This window comes from Anser brachyrhynchus, assembly GCF_964034855.1.
Source record: "Anser brachyrhynchus genome assembly, chromosome: 5".
Taxonomy (NCBI): Eukaryota; Metazoa; Chordata; class Aves; order Anseriformes; family Anatidae; genus Anser; species Anser brachyrhynchus.
Window position 1 is genome coordinate 39,896,807 of NC_137699.1, and position 17,716 is coordinate 39,914,522.

Sequence of the window (17,716 nt, forward strand, 5' to 3'; positions counted from 1 at the left end):
ATACTTCTAAAGTAAAATTAGTATGAGCTCATGTTCTTATACACACTTTGAAATGTTACCTCTTTGAACTTGGGCATAATCAAATGGTCCTTTACCATTTCATCCTTTGGTCCGTCACCAAAAATGCTTGCTTTTAAGTCAAGGAGCTGGTCTCTAGCTGTGGTCAAACCCAGATTTTTCTGATGCTGCAGAGACCTATGGAATTTCTAACACAGGGCTTCATTGTAATTTATGGTAACTAGAATGGCTTAACAAGTTATAATAATTTCATGTTATCTATCAAATGCCTTATCTCTTAAGATTTGGTAAGGTTTGTTTTAGAACAGCAGCAATGTGAGTGGATGTTTTCATTACACATGATGATCCTATAAGTAGATACAGTTCCTCCAGAAATCTGTAAAATGTAAGTATACTTTTTTCCATAGTATGCATTGTTTCATCTTTTTGATGTTAAATTTAATTTGGTTTTGTATTCATCATTGGTCTGGCTTCTTCTGTGCCATTCTCTTTCATCAATGTCTATAAAATATTTCATGTACATATGGGAATTAGTATAGAACTTTGAAAGAAGATGCTAATTTTTTAGCATGACCCTTTGTTCTCTTTTCGAAAATGCTATGGCTTGTTCAGTGGTTTAGTAGCTTTTTATGAAGTTATGTCAGTTTTTTTTTTGAAAATATAATTAATGTCATGTGGTTCTCTTTTACCTACATTGACACATGGAAATAATTTTTTGAGATGTCTTTTGCAAAAGATGTGCACATGAAACTCCTCCAGATCATGGTGTTCCAGTGGTTTTATACAGTTTTCCATAATCTGACCAATCCTGCTACAATGCACAGATTCTGGTTTATAATTCTCTGGATTGTTTCCAGAAATATTAAAATAGGGTTAGAACATTTGGTGCCATTCAGTTCTCCAGTTCTGAGTGGAGATATTCTGAGTGGAAATATTCTGAGTATGGACAAGCCTAGATGACAAAATCAGGTTTTATTTTCTCTTGGGTGGTTTTTCAGCTAAATCTGTTCCTTGCTTAGATTCACTTCAAGCATTTGTACCAGCATAACGGAGAAGGCAGCAGGGAGGTATATTTGGCTCTCTGATTTTCATGAGGCATCTTTCCACATGGAGATTATGGACTAGCACTAAGTAAGTGCTAGTCTGCCTTGTGTACTTGGATGCTCTTTTTTTTTTTTGGTGCAGTTCACATTGCATGGCTTTTTTGTTCCACTGTCTGTCTTTAATGCCAGTTACAGTGTTATTAGGCATTCAAGTTCATCTCCAAAGGCAGCAGTGCAAAGATGAGGGCATTTTTTCACTGAGGGCAGCATCACAAACTTCTTGTTCCTTCCTCCATGTTAAGTGTGCTCAGGAAGGACATCTCAGAAGTGCACTGCCTGGGTTGCTGAGGCCTGAGTTCTGCACTGTTGGTGTGACGGACCCACATCAGCCAGCACCAAGTCCTGCAACAGCGCTGCTGGGCTGCCAGCGTGCCTGCTCTCTGCCTCCCACCCCAGGTCCTTCTTGTTTGTGACAGTATCTCTGGAGGTTACGGACACAGCGACACAGCGGTTGGAGACTCTTGCATTGTTTGTTAACTCTGCAGGCATAATAATAGAGGGCAAACAAATCGTATGCAATCCAGAGTACATAGTGTTACCATACACAATACTGAGAAAAGCCTTCCTGCTTATACGGGTTTGAAGGGGATTTCCAGGCTTTGAAACTGTGGGGGAAATATTTAAACCCTTCAGGCACAGCAACAAACAGACTTAAGAGGGCTCCAGTAGTTGCAACACAAGGCGCCTTAAAAGAAATTGGCTGGATTTCAGTTTGACAGCTGAATTTTATTTCTCACACACTAATGCTCATTCCTGTGTTTTTCTTCTGATATCAGGAAACACTGCCAAAAACAAAGCAGCCCCCATCGCTTTACGTTTTATGAAACTGCTAAAAAGTGAATGTTTTCAGTTCCCTAAAAGCTGCTTTCAGTGTTGAAAAACACACTGATTCTTAGGGTAGGGCTGTGTGATATTTAAGTGCAATATCATATTCTGTTAATTCGAGTATACTCTTTCCTTGCACTTGAGTATATTGCCATTCAATGTGGAGAGGGGAAGCACTGCTTTTTCTGTTGTACAAACCTTAGAATATGGTGAATGCTTCTGTAAAATATATATGTTGGTAACTATAGCTTTGTACTTCATAATCAACTTGTCGTGTCTCCACCCTTTCTGATGAGTGAGCACAGATTCTATTGTTTGGAAGGAGTGACAAGCAGCTGCTTCTCCAGTGATTTTAATAGCTTTTGGTAGTTGTTTTTTTTTTTCTTCCCAAATTCCATGTGTTTGCATGAGCATAATGGCCTTTCTTGTATTTAAAGTCCTCTATGGATTTGCTCATGTACCTCCTTTGTATGCATTTTGTACTTTGTTTTTTGGCATTTAGATTAGGGGACATTTTGGATTGTTGAAGAATTTGAGAAAGACCATGATTTCTATTTCTAGTTTCCAGTACATTTCCTATTTAGATTTGTGTAGAAAAAATGCTATGATCTAACCTTTCAGTGATCTTAAACTTTCACTCCAATACCTCAGGTTGAGAGATCACCAAAACTCTCACAAAATTCTGTAGTTTCACAATCCTGGGAGTTAGCACAGTCAGCACTACCCGGTGACCCCAGGAGTCTCACCTGCTCCCAGCCTCATTCCTAGACTGTGTGCTTTCTGCACGTTGTGCCAGTACAGACTTCTGTGCTCTGACCTGACCAGGGCAACTGGTGCAGGCTGAAGTCTGTTCCCTTCCAGCCTTCCTTGTTGTGCCAACAGATGTGTTTGCATAGGTAGAGGTGGGGTTAGGCTAGGAATGAATGGCTAAGAGAAGGAAGAAGGTAGAAACATCTCTTTCTGTGGCAGCACCAGTACAAACCAGTAAAAAAGGATGGTGAAATACAGCGTGAGACATCCAGCTGGTGTTGAGTACCAAAAAAATGTGCAATCGTTTCGTGCTTTGGCTGAGATATGAATAGACTTCAGCTACCCACATGCTAGTGGTTAAACAAAAAAATAGTTTAAATGTCTTCACTTCTTTATGTCAGGATAAATTCCATAATGGGTTTGTTATGGCTGGCTCTTAGTAATAAATCGATTTAGTCAGTGTGGTGTCCATTTGCAAACATAAGATCTCTTAGTAAAAGTGGCTATGAATCACTTCTAATGATTGCGTAGCTGGCATTTCCCTATTTTCCCAGCGAGGCAATGAATGAAATCAGGCTTTTTTTTTTTTTTTTTCCCAATTCCCTTTTGTTTTGCACGCAGGGTACCACAGCAACCTCCTTTCTGCAGGCTGCCCATGTTCCTGCTGCAGCGAGGCACGTTCATCAGGCACACAGGCTCCTGCGCAACACCTGGCAGCAAACGCAGCAGAATTGCTGCACAGTTTGTTGCAGCACTTTTCTGTAGCTCCTTTGCATTAAGAGAAACTTCTCCTCAGCATCGTTTTGAGGCAAACCCAGTTGGAACAAGTTAGCAATTGCTGTAGTGTTTGCTGTGTTTGTTTGAGTGCTCTTGTGTGTGAAGAGAGATGTCTCGCTACTTGTTGGCATCTTGTAAGGGTTCATCAGAAGTGCTCCCTGTTGTGTTCAGCAGGAAGTTTTCATCTAAATGTTCCTTTTTGGTTTCCTGTACACATTATCTCCCTATCTGGCAAACACACTGGTGCATTTAGATCAGGCAACGCGTCCTCAGTTTGGAAGGGGAATCCTGTTTGGATTCCTTTTGCCTAAATCAACCTTCACATCACTGTTGTACCACATGGGTGATTTTGGGGTCTGGCTTCTCCTGATCAGTTGTATCCTGGCTGCAGCTGTGCTCTGCTTAATTCCTCTTTATAAGGAAGATTTTCAATTTATTTTTCCAGATGGCTAGTGAGGGGAGTATCTTTAAAGAACTCTAGATGAATCATCTCTTTATTACCGTAGCTGTAAGATTTGGATAAAATACAGACAAATCCTGATCTTTGAAAGATTAGCATCCTTCAGACTGTATACGTTCTCTCCTCTCGTGTAAGTCAGTGTGTATGAATGGATAACTCTTTGTACTGCACCTGGATGGCATAGCCTGCTGCTTGCTCCCAGGGTTTGCCCTTTTCCTTCCCTGTGTCTGGAGAGGATGGTAAATTTGACAACTCAAAAGCTCTCTCTCAGGGAAGGAGACCTGGATCTTCTATGGTTCTTTCAGGTGTGTTGTGTTGTTTTTTTTCTTGCTTTGTTTTGTTTTTCTGGAAAAGGAAAGGAGCAATCTTGTGTGTTGCTGGGGAAACGTGGGTGGAGAGGAGAAAATGAAGAGATCCTTGGGGATTTTTAATCTCTCTAAGGCTTGTCACTGAGGAGTCTTCTGAATTTGATGACATAAATTAAACCTAGCAGAGTAAGTGCAAAAGACAAATGGCCATTAACTCCTCATCTCCCCCTGTGTGGAAAACAGTCTCCTGTGGCAGCAAGCCTTCTCTTCCTCCAGAATCGCATCGTTTACTGGTACTGGGAGTGTTTTCTCTTTCTCTCCCTGCTGTATTGCGGCGTTTCCTGGTAGTGAGGCAGAAGAGCCGCGCAGAGCTGGGGGCCCGCCGGGACACGCTGACAGGCCTCGGCTGGGGCTGGGGCCGGACACGTGGCCAGGAGGAGATGGCAGGGCAAGGTGGGGGGGCGAGGGAGCACTGTAAGGGCTGCAGCTTCTCCCCTGCTCCGAAAGTAAACCAGAGAGAGCCAGGAGCTGGCTGCTGAGAGGCACTGAGCCTGTCCCGCTTAGCAGGCCCCTGCTGGCAGCTCCTGCTGGGAGAGGAGAAGGAGCAGAGCAAAGAGCAAAGTGCTGAGGGGAGCACCCCCTGCCCGCCTCCTCTGCTGCCCACCCTGCTTGGGTGATGCAGTGTTTCCTCGGCAGAGCACTCAAGGAGCTCTCATCCCCTCAAGGAACTGCTCCGTAACTATTGGCACTTGAAATAAAATACCTCTTTAAGGATTCTTCACAAAACGTTTGTTCTGTATTGCACTGAGCCCTTGAAGACAAGGCTATACGTATGCCATGTTTTCTAGAAATGTGTACCTGACTGTAGTCAGAGTTGCGTCAAACAATGTTGGCATTGGGAAAATAGCACTCTGTTGGAGTGTGCACCATGTGTTTGCATCTTTCACTTTATTTTGTCTTTTCCATTCTTACTCATTTTTGCCTCAAAACTTTCCTATTTTACCCTCATTCTGCATGCGTTTTCCTCTTTCTTGCCTTCCGCTCCTTTCAGCCAGCCGCCCAGTGTTACAGCGATGGCTCACCTGATGATGAACCACAGGGGAGTCCAATGAGCCTGGCAGCCAGGAATCCTCGTTGTTTTCTGCAGTTGCTTCTCTCGTCCCCACTGCCTCTGCTAGTGACTGAAATTTTAACACCTGAATGATGCACTCTTGTCTTGCTTGGTTTGTTTATACTCTGCATACAAGTAACCCTTGTTCTAGTGTAATTTGTAAGTATCCTGACTAAATTTGTTAAAGTTGGTTATCATTTGGTACTGCCTGACAGCAATATATCTTCTAAACAAATAAATTATTTCATTTCTTTCTCTGAGGAAGAGTTGTATATGCTATAAAGGTTTTTGGTTTGGTGTGGGGTGTGGGGCTTGTAATTCTTTAGTTTTACATATTGCTATATGGATAAATGTGAGAAAGTAAGATTAGAAGAGTGGTTCTGGAATTTTGAGCCCAAGGGATGAAATTTGCGATTGTTGTGTCACTGAGAGCCTGGGGCTGTGAAACCTCCACTACCTGATAAATAAGTTGTACCTGTTAGTAGAAGGGTCTATTATGAAACAAGGTCACTGCACACCACTTGGCACAATATCAGCAGGAAGTAGAAGTCTAATGCAAGCATCTGCTGAAAACACTAAACCTTTACTCAAAAATCAAAATAGGAATTCCCAAAGCCTTGATTAAGACTTTGTATTCTGTTCTCCTTTGGGCTCTCAGGGCTAAAGCAATTGTGGTTTTCCTTCTGTTAGGAAAAAAATGGATGGATGCTCTTTGTTTGCTCAATCACTGCATTATGTTTCTGACCTAGTAAGAAATTCATTGTTTTGCTGGGCTTAAGGCTGTGCATTTCTCACAAGCAGAGGGCTGTGTTTGTAAATGAATGTTTATTTAAACATAGATCCTATTATCCAAAGACTGGCATTCAAGGATTTCAGAATTCTTACAGAGAAACTAAGCATGATGCTTTCATATTGGAAATACTAGCGATAGTGTCATACTCCAGCAGTATTGCTTTGTTCCACAGCTGTTCCATAACAATGAGTATAGACATGTATCTTTACAAAAATGTTTGGTTTGGTTTATAATTTTTTAAAATCTAGATGACTGCAAAGTTTTGGTTTTCAGTACTAATGTAACTTAAAATTATGTTGAAAGCATCCACTGTAACATTTATGGCTAGAGAAGGTACAATTTTGTGCATATGTTTGTTTTAGCAAATATACAAGATGTGAATTATAACCAACAAAGGAGAAAATGAGAGATTTAGTGTTTTGTTTTGTTTGTTTTTAATAAAAACTGAATAAAAACTTTGTGTTAAACTAAACATATTCTTCCCCCTACCCTTTCAATTTCTTTCTTTCTTTATTTCAGGAATTTGAAGCCTTTCAAACATTTGTGGAAAATCGACTTCCGTTTGATATTGTTATTGATGGACTCAATGTTTCCCACATAAAACCCAGAAAGTTGCAGTGTGAAAATGTAAGTGCTGGTTAAATATTAATTAAGAGTTTTGTGTATGCCTAGGCTGATGGTGGAACAATTAGTGACTCATTATTACTTACCCTCTTGAGAAATTGGTCAAACATTTTTGTAGCATGTTACAGTCAGTCCAAAGACTTATCTAGACTTCACAAATGAAAATAATCAGTGGAGAGATGTTGGTTCTTACACACTTAACTGTATTAGTCATATAAAATGATACATAAATTTCCCTTGTACGCAATGCTCATAGTTAGAGATAAGTTATTGATAGTAACTTTACTAGGACATACGTTGTGTGTTTCTCTGTTTTCTTAACAATGGGGAACAGAATAAACCTACTGTACAGAAGATATAGTCTAATGCACTTATGCTGGTAAATCTTTCTCTTGAAATAACCCCCTAGTTCAGACTGCATCCTTTATAAGTTTAAACTTTATTTCACTTGCTATTGTCTTAAGCATTTGAGTTCTGTTCTTACAAGGGCAACTCAGACTGGCTTCAGTTCTTTCCACTTGGTGATTTTTAGAAGAATAATCCAGCTTCTTTGCCAATACCTTTGAGAATCTTTTTTTTTTTTTTTGCTAATACCTTTGAGAGTACCTTTCTCAATCTTTGAGAATTCTTGGCACTCCTTTTTGGCATTTTCTTAAGAAATGGCTTAATGTTTTGTTGTTGTTGTAGTTCCAATGAAATATTTATTTTAAATTAGGAATAACAAAGTAGCTCCCCCCATGTCTTCCAAAGCAAGTCTTTAAACTTTCAAGCTCTTGAAATTAAAACTAAGTTATAAATGAGTTTGATAAAAAAAGGAAGTAATTTACTTCTAGTAATTACAAGAAATACATTTTTGTTCTTAGAACTACTTCAAAACTATTCTGAAGAGGCAGGATATCCTTTTATATATGGAGATAAAAGCAGCTGAGCTAAGGAGCTGAGATAAACCTGCTGAAAGATGTTTAAGAGCTGCAATGAAGCTTCATGAGATGCTGGCTCACGAAGAGGGTACTTTCCTTAGAATGAAAGTAGAAAAGGAAGTTCACAAGTTGTTTGCATGGGATCATGGAGGAAGTGTTGATTATCTGAGAAGAATCCCAGGCAGCATGCAGTGGCACAATGTTTTAAGACCTATGAAGACAGATTTATGCTGCCAAAGGGAGAAGAGAAACGAAGTGTTGTTTTGTTGATGTCCTGCATCAGTACATGCCTGTCCCAGTGTGGGAGCTCTGATTGGGGTCTTGAATGTTCACTAAATGTTGGAGGCAATGGAGCAAAGAGCAAGCCTGGTTTTGCGGGATAATTACTTCTGATCTCTGGTCAGAAATCTTACTAGGAGATATTAGCATGTTGAGCAGCATAAGCTGCCTTTGAATTCCTTTTTAGATTCTGCCTTGTTCACTGGAAGGATTTTAGGATCTATGTTGCTGAGCAGCTCCAGAAGGACAGTATGGCAGCATCAGCTTCCATTTAGATGATTCCGTATAGATGCAGGTTGGATCTTTCATGAGTCCTAGGTATTTACAGATTGTCTGCTTTTTCTTCCTGCATGACAGAACACTAACTTGGGCTCATCCCATCTTACCTCCTGAGAAAGATTCTCTTAACTAAAATTTACTTGTTCTGCAAGCTATGGTGCTGTTAATTATTACTGCATCTTGCCATGCACCCGAAATGTTAATCATTGGAGTTTCTGCCAAGTAGTCTTTTGATGCTCCTGTTAGCTCAGTCCTGTTTTTGAGAGTGTGAAGTCATTACAAGAGATAGGATGAAAATGCCCATTAGTTTTTCTATGCCTTTCATCTCTAGATATTTACTGGCTGGATAGAATGTATTTTTTTATAGGAAGTGTATATTCATGCTCTAAGTGACAAAACAGCTTCTTCGCTGCTCCAACCATCCTGAAGAAATACTCTTCTAGACATATGAACGACTGGATACTTTTTTCTTCTATTGAGCCCCTGTATTCATTGAGATACTTTGTTTTTTAATGGTAGATGTATTTATACATGATTATTCTATTAACTGATGAGTATACTGTTTTATCCACTTAAATGTGGAACATTGCACTTACCCACTTGAACTGTGGCACAGTTTGAATGTGAGAGCATGTAGGATGCTAATTAGGAGTGTTTTCTTTCTTTGTGAGCCTGAATTCTTGCACTGTAGCATATCAGGAAAGGATTGTGCCTTTATTCTTATTTTAGGTGCTTTGGATAAGAAGCATGTATTCTGGTTTATTTATTTTTTTCAAGACACAGCTGAACAAAATAAAAGGAAACAGAAACAGCAATGCAAAACAGAGCAACCCTTTCTTCTGTCTCCAAACGTTTCCTCCAGATGATGGCAGGGAAGGCCACAGGAATCTCTGCTGGTGTAGCTTTCCTGATCAGTGTTGGTGCTGGGGGAGTAGCCCCCATCTGTGACTGCTGACCTCTGCAAGCTGTAGGCTGAGCTTTGAGGTCTAATTCTGCCACAAAGCGCTTCCTCTCCGGAGGCTGCTGTCCCTGCGGCAGAGGCAGCTGAATGGGAAGTGGCAGGTCCGGGGCACAAAATGCAGAACTGAGAGGACAAAGAGGAGAAATAAATGCCAGAGAAGCTGGAGGCAGAGTCTGAAGGATAGAGAAAGCTAACAGTGAAGGCTGCTGAGGTCAGGGTGGCTGGCTAGGATAGTATGACTGGCCAATTTAGAAGAGGGGCGTGTTGTGATTCTTCAGTGACCTAGTCTGCTTTTCTTGAGAAATAATAATATTAGAGTATATTTCCAAGAACCTGTGTCAAAAGCTGCAAATTGTTAGCTTGTTGGACCACCTCTTATACAATTTAGAGTAAATAGCAGAATAAAAGTCATAGTTAAACGTAGGAGATGGCATAAGATTTGTGGCAATTTTAATGCAGTCTCATTTTTATTTACATTTAACAAAAATATAATAAAACATTGATAAAATAGTACTTTCTTTTTCAAACAGCTTAATATTTGTAATTCCCTCTAGGCATTCTCTAGGCGTCTTGGAAAGTGGCTGGGTGTAGGGGCAAGGCACAAGTACCTTATGGGATGAGAAGAAAAGGAAAAACAGCAGAAGTTAAAGGAATGACTTTTACTTGTGTAATCCCCAAAGTATTCTGACATTCTGGAAAACTACATATGTGACTTCCAGTAGCCCCAGGCACCTTCAGTCTTCACAGCCAGCACTTACTTAGCAGATCATCATGAATCTTATTGACTTGGCAGATTTACAGGAATATTCTGTGGTAATTTCTCTATTATATGACACAGTCACTTTGTAATTACAATCCACTTTTTTGCCAGGTTGATTTTAAACTAGAGCTGTTTCCTGGTACAAATCACCAAGCGGCTGCATCAATTACTGACAAAAGAGGAGGTAGCATGAGGATGGGAACAAGCATTTTTAAGGGCTAGGGAGTGGTGAGATCATCTCTTTTGAAGGCAGTCGCTGTAAAGCTGCAGCACTGGTTATTAGCAAGTACCTCTTTTCGACACTTTGCAAGTTACTGTGTCGTTTTAAATTAGACATTATAATTAATTCCTAATTAGAAGATACCATGGAATGGAAGTTAGTTTTGCTATATGATCTGAACAATAGAAACAGACTCCCATAACGTGTAAAATAGTTGTCATACGTCTTTTTTGGGCATTACATTCTGTTCCTATTTAAGACTGTACCTGATGTGTATTTGCCTTGATGAGTCAGTCACAGTTTGTACTGCAAAGCTGGTAGTTTATAAACTGAGCTATCCTTGCAGTTTGACTAAGCAAAGTTCATTCTGGCTGTGTCGTGACTTAGAGTTAATCCTTTCCTCCAGGTGTATCTAATTACATCAGTCTGCAGCTACACAATGACATTTGGAACTCCCTGTTCCCTGCTGCCCCAACTCCCTGTAGTGTTCCTGCCGTTCACCTTGTAAAGGTCAAGAGAGGGAATTTCCACGCGCTGGCCGTCCGGTTGTCTTCTTGAACACAAACTGTTACATAACTCTCAAATGCATTTTTTCCTGTTTATCACTGTTTTCAGTAGAAGTATTCCTCGGAAGCAAGGGGAATCTAAGTGCAGGCAGGATAACGAGGCTCTGAAGCATCCCTCTTGGGATGTGGGAGAGGAGTCAAGGAACTCTGAGCTCTTCCCAGCTACCCCTAGATTGTAAGGGCCAGGGCAGGGGGGAGAGCAAGATGGGCAGGGGAGCATGGTCAGCAAGCATGATTTAGGGAGGACTTCACTATTTTAAATATACATTGAGATTGCTCTATTGTAAATGAGGTATGCAGCCAGCTCCTTTCATAGCTGTACCCAGCTGGTCTTAGACATAGCTGAGTTATATATATCTCAAATGTGTGTTGGGACAGATCAAAGCAAACTCACAATTCCCTTCTTCAAACAGTTCAGCAGTTGGGGCCAGCTCAGCCCTAACTTTTCACTCCCTAATCTCTGTATTAAACTCAGACATCTAAAAGATTGGTAAAATGCTCCCAGACCGAATTCGTTAAGGCAGATACTGCACAAAGAAATAGTTTTCGCTCTTGGCGGAGAGTTCAAAGTGGTTACTTCCAAACTTAATCAGCATTTCTATAACTGGACTACACAAGTTCATATAATTCCCATGCAAATTGTAGTGGGCCTGTACAACAGCTGACGAAGCCAGAGCCTTGCAGTTCCCCTCCCATCCCGGCCCGGTGGCAGCAGTTGGCAGCCGCCCCTGCCTCACCTCCTTCTGCCTGCAGCAGCCGTCAGCCCCTGCCAGCTGAGCCACCAAAGCTGCCTTCCTGCACAAAAGGGCAGGCTGGGGTTGCTGTAGCTGGGGTGCTGAGACGGGCAGAGGGGATAGGGCACGCCTGGTAGATATTTCCTCTTTCTTCCAGGTGAAAAACGGCAAACTTGTTGAATGGAGGTTGCTCTCTGAGTAAACAACCCTCCGAAGGGCTGTTTGCGTGAACTGTGTGGTAACAAGTAGCATAGCAAAAACAGGTTATTGCTGCTTTTTTTCATATTAAATATTTTTCAAATTTTTATCAAGGAAATTCAGAGTTTAAAACTAATACTATAATTTTACCTGTTCTAGTGTTTATGTGCTAGATATTCCTGGACTCCATGACTGCTTTAGTAGTATTGAAGAGGATAGAGAGAAGTTGCAGCTTTGAAGGGAAAGCTGACAGTGAGAAGACTTTCATCAGGACAGGGGAGAAGAACATGATGTAGGATAGTAGTCTACAAGGAAATGATGACTGGTCTTATTACATTTTTGAAAGAAAGCCTAACAGCAACCACAGAATTGAAGAACTTTGAAGTATTATTCATTGTAAATTCAGCTTGGAACCATTTTTTGATATGACCTTTATTCCCAGTGTCAAGATTCTTTCTCCAAATATCAAGACAAAGGGAATAGCTCTTCAAATGAAGAAATTGAAAAACGAGGGGATGAGGGGGGAGGACCAGCCACAATAACCCATCATTCTCTTGGATTAGTAACCCAAATCAATTTTGAAGTATAATTTTGTTTTTTTTGAGGTCTCCTGCACCAATAAATCCTCTGTCATTAAAAAAGAAAAAAAATGTATTGGAGCTTATGGTGTTTGGGGGAAACAACAAAGAAAACTTTTGCTCCAATGTCTTGACTTAGTAAAAAATACTTTTAGGCTAAAAAAAACAGAAAGAAAGTAATACCTGCACATACATACATACATATAGTTGACAAAAAACTAATTACTCGGGTTTTCATGTGGTGATTTTTCCCAGTCTTCAAGTCTGTTCTTAGCCATGCTACATGTATATGAGATCAACTGCACAATTAGTGAGACACTGATACTTAATACAAAACTTGAGCTCTACTGTATGAGATCTCCTGCAAAACAAGCATTTATTAATAAATTTGCCCCAAATCAAGTCATGCATGGAAAAGAATGTTCTTTCTTCTTTGACTCATTTGGCAGCATCTGTGATTTGTTCAAGTACTTTACTGTCTTTAAATGAAGCGAAAATTGAGTAGATCCATGAGTCATTCTCTGTTCAGAATCAATACATCCAACAGAGGTCTTATTTGTCATACTGTGACAGTTCATCAATTCTTCCTCCTACCAACTCTTGTCCTACCACTCAGCAAAGCCGTCAGACGTGTCTGTCTATTTGCTCCCAGCCTTTTCCATCTTTCTATTTTCTGTCTTCTGATGATAGTCCAAGTTTACATTTCCATGATAACTAAACATTGCCCTGTTACTCAATGTTGGAGAAATTTCTGTCTTTGCAACATCTGTTGCAGTCTTTAGAACTGTGCTTTCATTTCCTTTGAGTATTGCTCGAATCATAAGGCTGAAGATCTTTGATGGATGCACTGAAAATCACCTACAGTGTGTGTAACGTGATCATCACTTGGTTTAGCCACAGGATACCTCTCCTGACATTCAGACCCTGTCTTAGTATAGAAAGAAGCTCATGTACTAACAGGTACTCTTGCAACTGCACTTATTTTTAGTGTTGGAGGTATGTGACTGTCACACTCAGCATTGCATTCATCTCTCCTCTGTTAATTTCTGAGGGTCCTTGAATATCTCAGCAGGTGGACTGAGTGAATCTCTTCCCTGAAGTCACATGTAAGGGACTGATAAGCTGAAATTTATCCCCCCTCATATTTGTGCCATGCTGAATAGGATAGGTCCAGTTCGTAAATTTTTGTCCACTAGATCAAGAATAAGAGCAAGGCTGTTACGCTCCTCAGGAGAGGTGAAGGGGAAAAAGAGGTGAAGGGACGTTTGCTTCAAACTTAGAGGAAAGGCCTCAAGAGTCAATCTTTTCTCCTTGAAGTTCTTCAGAACAGTTGGATAATTTCCATTTGTGGCTAAAAGAGAAATAAAGGAGCATTTAATGTATTCAGCTTCACACATATAGGATAGTTGAAGGCGTATTTGACACAAGTGTCAGAGATTCTAGAAATGCTCCTTCAAGTAGTAGGCATGTATGCTTCCACTTTCATTTTAGAGTTACCCAATCTGATTTTGCATTTCCTGGTGAGAAGAATAAAGCAGCAGAAACTGAGCAGGTTAAGAAATCTGACTATCAGGTGTTTTGATAACCTCTCCCTGTCGTTTTCTGCCCAAGTCCAATACTTTCTGGTGGTGCCTCCCCTTACTATTGTTGGCCTCTGGCTATAAGGCTTCTTTTTTTTTTTTTTAATAATAATAATAAAAAACTTGTGATTAACGTAGTGAACTGTTGTGGTTCCTGTCTGGTATTTATCATTTCTGCCTTTGTATTTGGCAATAGGAGCAAATCGAATGTTAAGATAAGTACAGGAGCACCCAAGCACTCCTTTTTTTATAAGGGAAATTGCATAATATCTTTCATAATAATAATGCTTGTACATCACCAGGTATATGAGCTTGAAATTCGACAGAGCAGAATGAACGTGCCCTGATGATTCATGTTCAGGTGAACTTTGTAGTTGTAGCAACAGGTTGTTTGTTGTGTTGCGGAGAAGTCCCTCTAAACTCTGGGTGACGAAGTCAAATGAGGGTATCTTCCGAACTGGGTGAGTTTGAGTCATGCTGTTTTCACTTCTCCCTTAGAAACCAAAAGGTGAACTTTCTTCGGGCAGCCCAACTGATTCATCTAATTATGGAAATGTTATCATATGGCAATAAGAGGTATGCTGTGCTTCCAGATCTGAAACCTGGTCTTTAGGGAACGGAACTGCTTCTTTGGAAGTGATCTTTGTGTGGAAACTCCTATTGAATAGTGATATGAACATAGGGATGCAAGCCAGAAAACGTGGTGGTTGGTTTATTATAGGCCAATTCTATGCAAGAATAAATATTTGCTTTGAGCCTGAGAAATGCTGTTTCTCTGTATGTCGCCTTAAAGGTAATGTAGATAAAATCCTTAGAACAATGATTGGATTCATTTATGTACATCTGGATTTATGTACATTGAAAAGCAATAAATTTTTGATTCACACTTGGCTTTTATAGATGATATTCTATTTTTAGTAGAAGTAGGAAAGTACACATGTTTAGAAGCTGTTTTATCTCAGGGAGAAAAGGTGCAACGAAGCAGAAGCTTAAATTCTGTTTGGATGTATTTATGAAGTTATGAAAACCTAGATTTTCTTGCCCAGTGGGTTATTTCTAGGGATCTCAGTATATTGACATGCTGATTAATGATTCAGCAAGCCATCAAGCTGCATTTATTGCTTTTTCTCTAGTTGAATTCTACTAGTAGAGCTAGAGTGAAAGAGGTATATAGGGATAGAGGTTTATACAGGTAGTTAAATATATATAAAATTGAAGTTATAAAATGATTGTAACTGCAGTGAGATTTAAAACCAGAGTTAAATTATTATTATTATTTTTTTAATATTCTAGAAAAATTGAGTAGAATTCTCTATAGATTTTAATCTAAATCTCTCTGTAAACTGATTGCTTCATGTTGTCTGGTACAAGAAAATAGTTTACAAAGTCCCATTTGAATCTACAAGAACAACTTCATCAGATAAGATTCCATACTGCAAACATGATTGCACTGGCAGTATGCTTGTTTAAAAACAGTTCATAAGAATTCGTATTTCAGACTGAAAAATTGTAAGAACACTTAATCCTTATCCAAAATACCATTCCCATTACAGATGACTTCCTGTATCAAACATTTACTGTGAAAAACATACCTTTTTCTAGTACTGATTTTGTACATCAGATGCAGAGGTGATAGGCAAGAGGCTCTCACTCTTCAAATTCTACCAAGTTTGGAGGGATGATTCCTGTTGTTATAGTCTCCCAGATCTATTTATTTTTTTACTGCTTGAAAAAACTGCCTCCTGAATAACGGATTTAATTGCCACTGGTAGAATTTTCTGTGATAAACTTATTTAATTACTTTCCCCAAATACTTCTGGTTTTCAAAGCATCCTGTGGCAATGAGTTCTACAATTACAAAAGATATGATAAAGTCTGTGCTTCTGTTTATTTTAAACCTTCTGTCTGATAATTTTTTATGATGGCCTCTACTTTATGTGCTGAGAAATGGTGGGTATTACCCATTTGCACTTTCCAGCTAACTTGTCATTTTTCGGGCCATCTAGAATAGGTAGCACATACTCTTTATAAATCATCTGAAATAAAAAATTGTATACAGTTCTACATGTTAGGTGTCATGGATTTTTGTATCTTTCTTATTTTTAACTGTGTTCCTTTCTTGATAGGGTATTTACTGTACCTGAGTGCATATGATGAAAATAAGGGCTACTCTTGGGCTAAGGAGTAAGCTCCTCAAATGGGACTGGGGAGAGCAGCACTTCACTATATAATTGCTGGTCTTGTTTGACTGTGAGCAACTCTGTTTGAAGTATTCAGGTCTTGCAGATTTCTTGTAGGTAGTGTAACAAGCCAAAGCTTTTTGTGAATTTTTCACAATTTTTAAAGTAAATTCTTGTATCTCATAGAATGAAAATTCCTAATATCTTTTCTTACTTAATTGTAAGAGATTAATATAAAATTTTAAATAAAATTCAAAATTAATTGCGCCTCAGAAAGGCAGTTGGAGTCTGTGACACTACAGCAAACCATTGCAATCTTCTGTGGATCATTTGTGGTACACCTCTGCTGTGGTTAAATATGTGGTTAAACAGAGATAGCAGGAGAAGGGAACAGTGTTTTGGCATCTTCCATCTAATTCCCCAACACCAATGCAATCAAAACATAGTCTAGAATAGTATAAAACGTGAAATACCTGGAAGCCTTGCAAGTGTGTCTATTAATGGTTCTAATCAGACCTGATTTATTCATACAAAACATAATTAAGGTATTATCACACATGCTGGGAGTTGTAAATGATTTTGTTGCTAGGTGTCATGTGAGGAGCAGTAGTGATATGGTAAGAATACCAGTACCAGGAACATAATAAGAAAGCTATGGCTACCTTTGCTACTGCTATTCAAATTTTCATTAAAAAAATTACCAGAAGCTAATTTCTAACACAGGCAGTGTTAATCTGCATGGGTTCTTCTTTTGTCATATAGAATGAACTCTGAAGAATGGCGATTTCTTCAGACTGCTTCTAGGAGAAAAGTCCCAAGCTGAAATAAACTCCAAAATCGTCCCTGAGTTGCAGGATCTCCTGAAAACGAGCCTCTTATCTGCTGGTTCTCCTCATGGGCATGTAGTGATAGTGTTAGCAAGTCAATGGCTTACTGCTGCGGAGGTCAGTCCTGTGTATAAGGTCATCCCTATTTCTTTGTGTAAAGCAACAGAATATTCTTTGGTACTTGCAGAAGCTCTCCAAACACTTTCCATATTTGCTTCTTAGCATGATGTTTCATGCTGCTTACATGGTTTTACGACGTTTTAGATCTTCCCATGTGCGTTTTTCTAAATGATAGAGAATGAACTAGGAGCTTAAACTGTGTATGTGTATTTACTTATTAGTAGCCATGGTTCTGTGGCCCTGTACATCAATACAATTCTTCACTAGCTGACCTCCGAGAAAGACACCTACCTCAAGGTCTTAAAAATTAGACTTTGAAAACCATTTGATGAAGAAATACCCCTATGAAGCATCATTTAGATGCTTCATAGACTTCTCCTTTTTATGTGTATCCATCAAATAAAAATCCGTATTTTCTATTCTATAAATATTTTTCCCTGAATATGATCCCCAAAACTACAATGTAAATCACTTTAAATACTTAGTCTTTGGCATCGTACTTACTGACCTGCCACATATTTTTAGGAAACCTACCTCTTCTTAGGAAATCCTCTATTTCCAATCATTTACATATTTCATACTAATATTTACAAGTATCTACTGGTTTTTCCTTTCTGCACAGAGATACTAACTTGTGATGCTGTTTTCTCCTGATCTGTTATTCACCAGATAATTCTTTAATAATCTGAACAGTTCTTTTCACAGTTCTATCTGGAAACATGCATTCAAGTTATAATGAGTCAGG

General features: G+C 39.3%; 1 protein-coding gene across 2 annotated transcripts in view; it reads left to right on the plus strand.

The window, feature by feature from the left end:
* PRORP (protein only RNase P catalytic subunit) overlaps positions 1 to 17,716 on the plus strand; it is a 46,644-nt gene that overhangs the window by 12,399 nt on the left and 16,529 nt on the right. For both annotated transcript variants that reach the window (XM_080594868.1, XM_080594869.1), the window contains exon 5: positions 6,665 to 6,772. In XM_080594868.1, the coding sequence (XP_080450994.1) occupies positions 6,665 to 6,772 (108 nt within the window). The remainder of the gene's footprint in view (positions 1 to 6,664; positions 6,773 to 17,716) is intronic.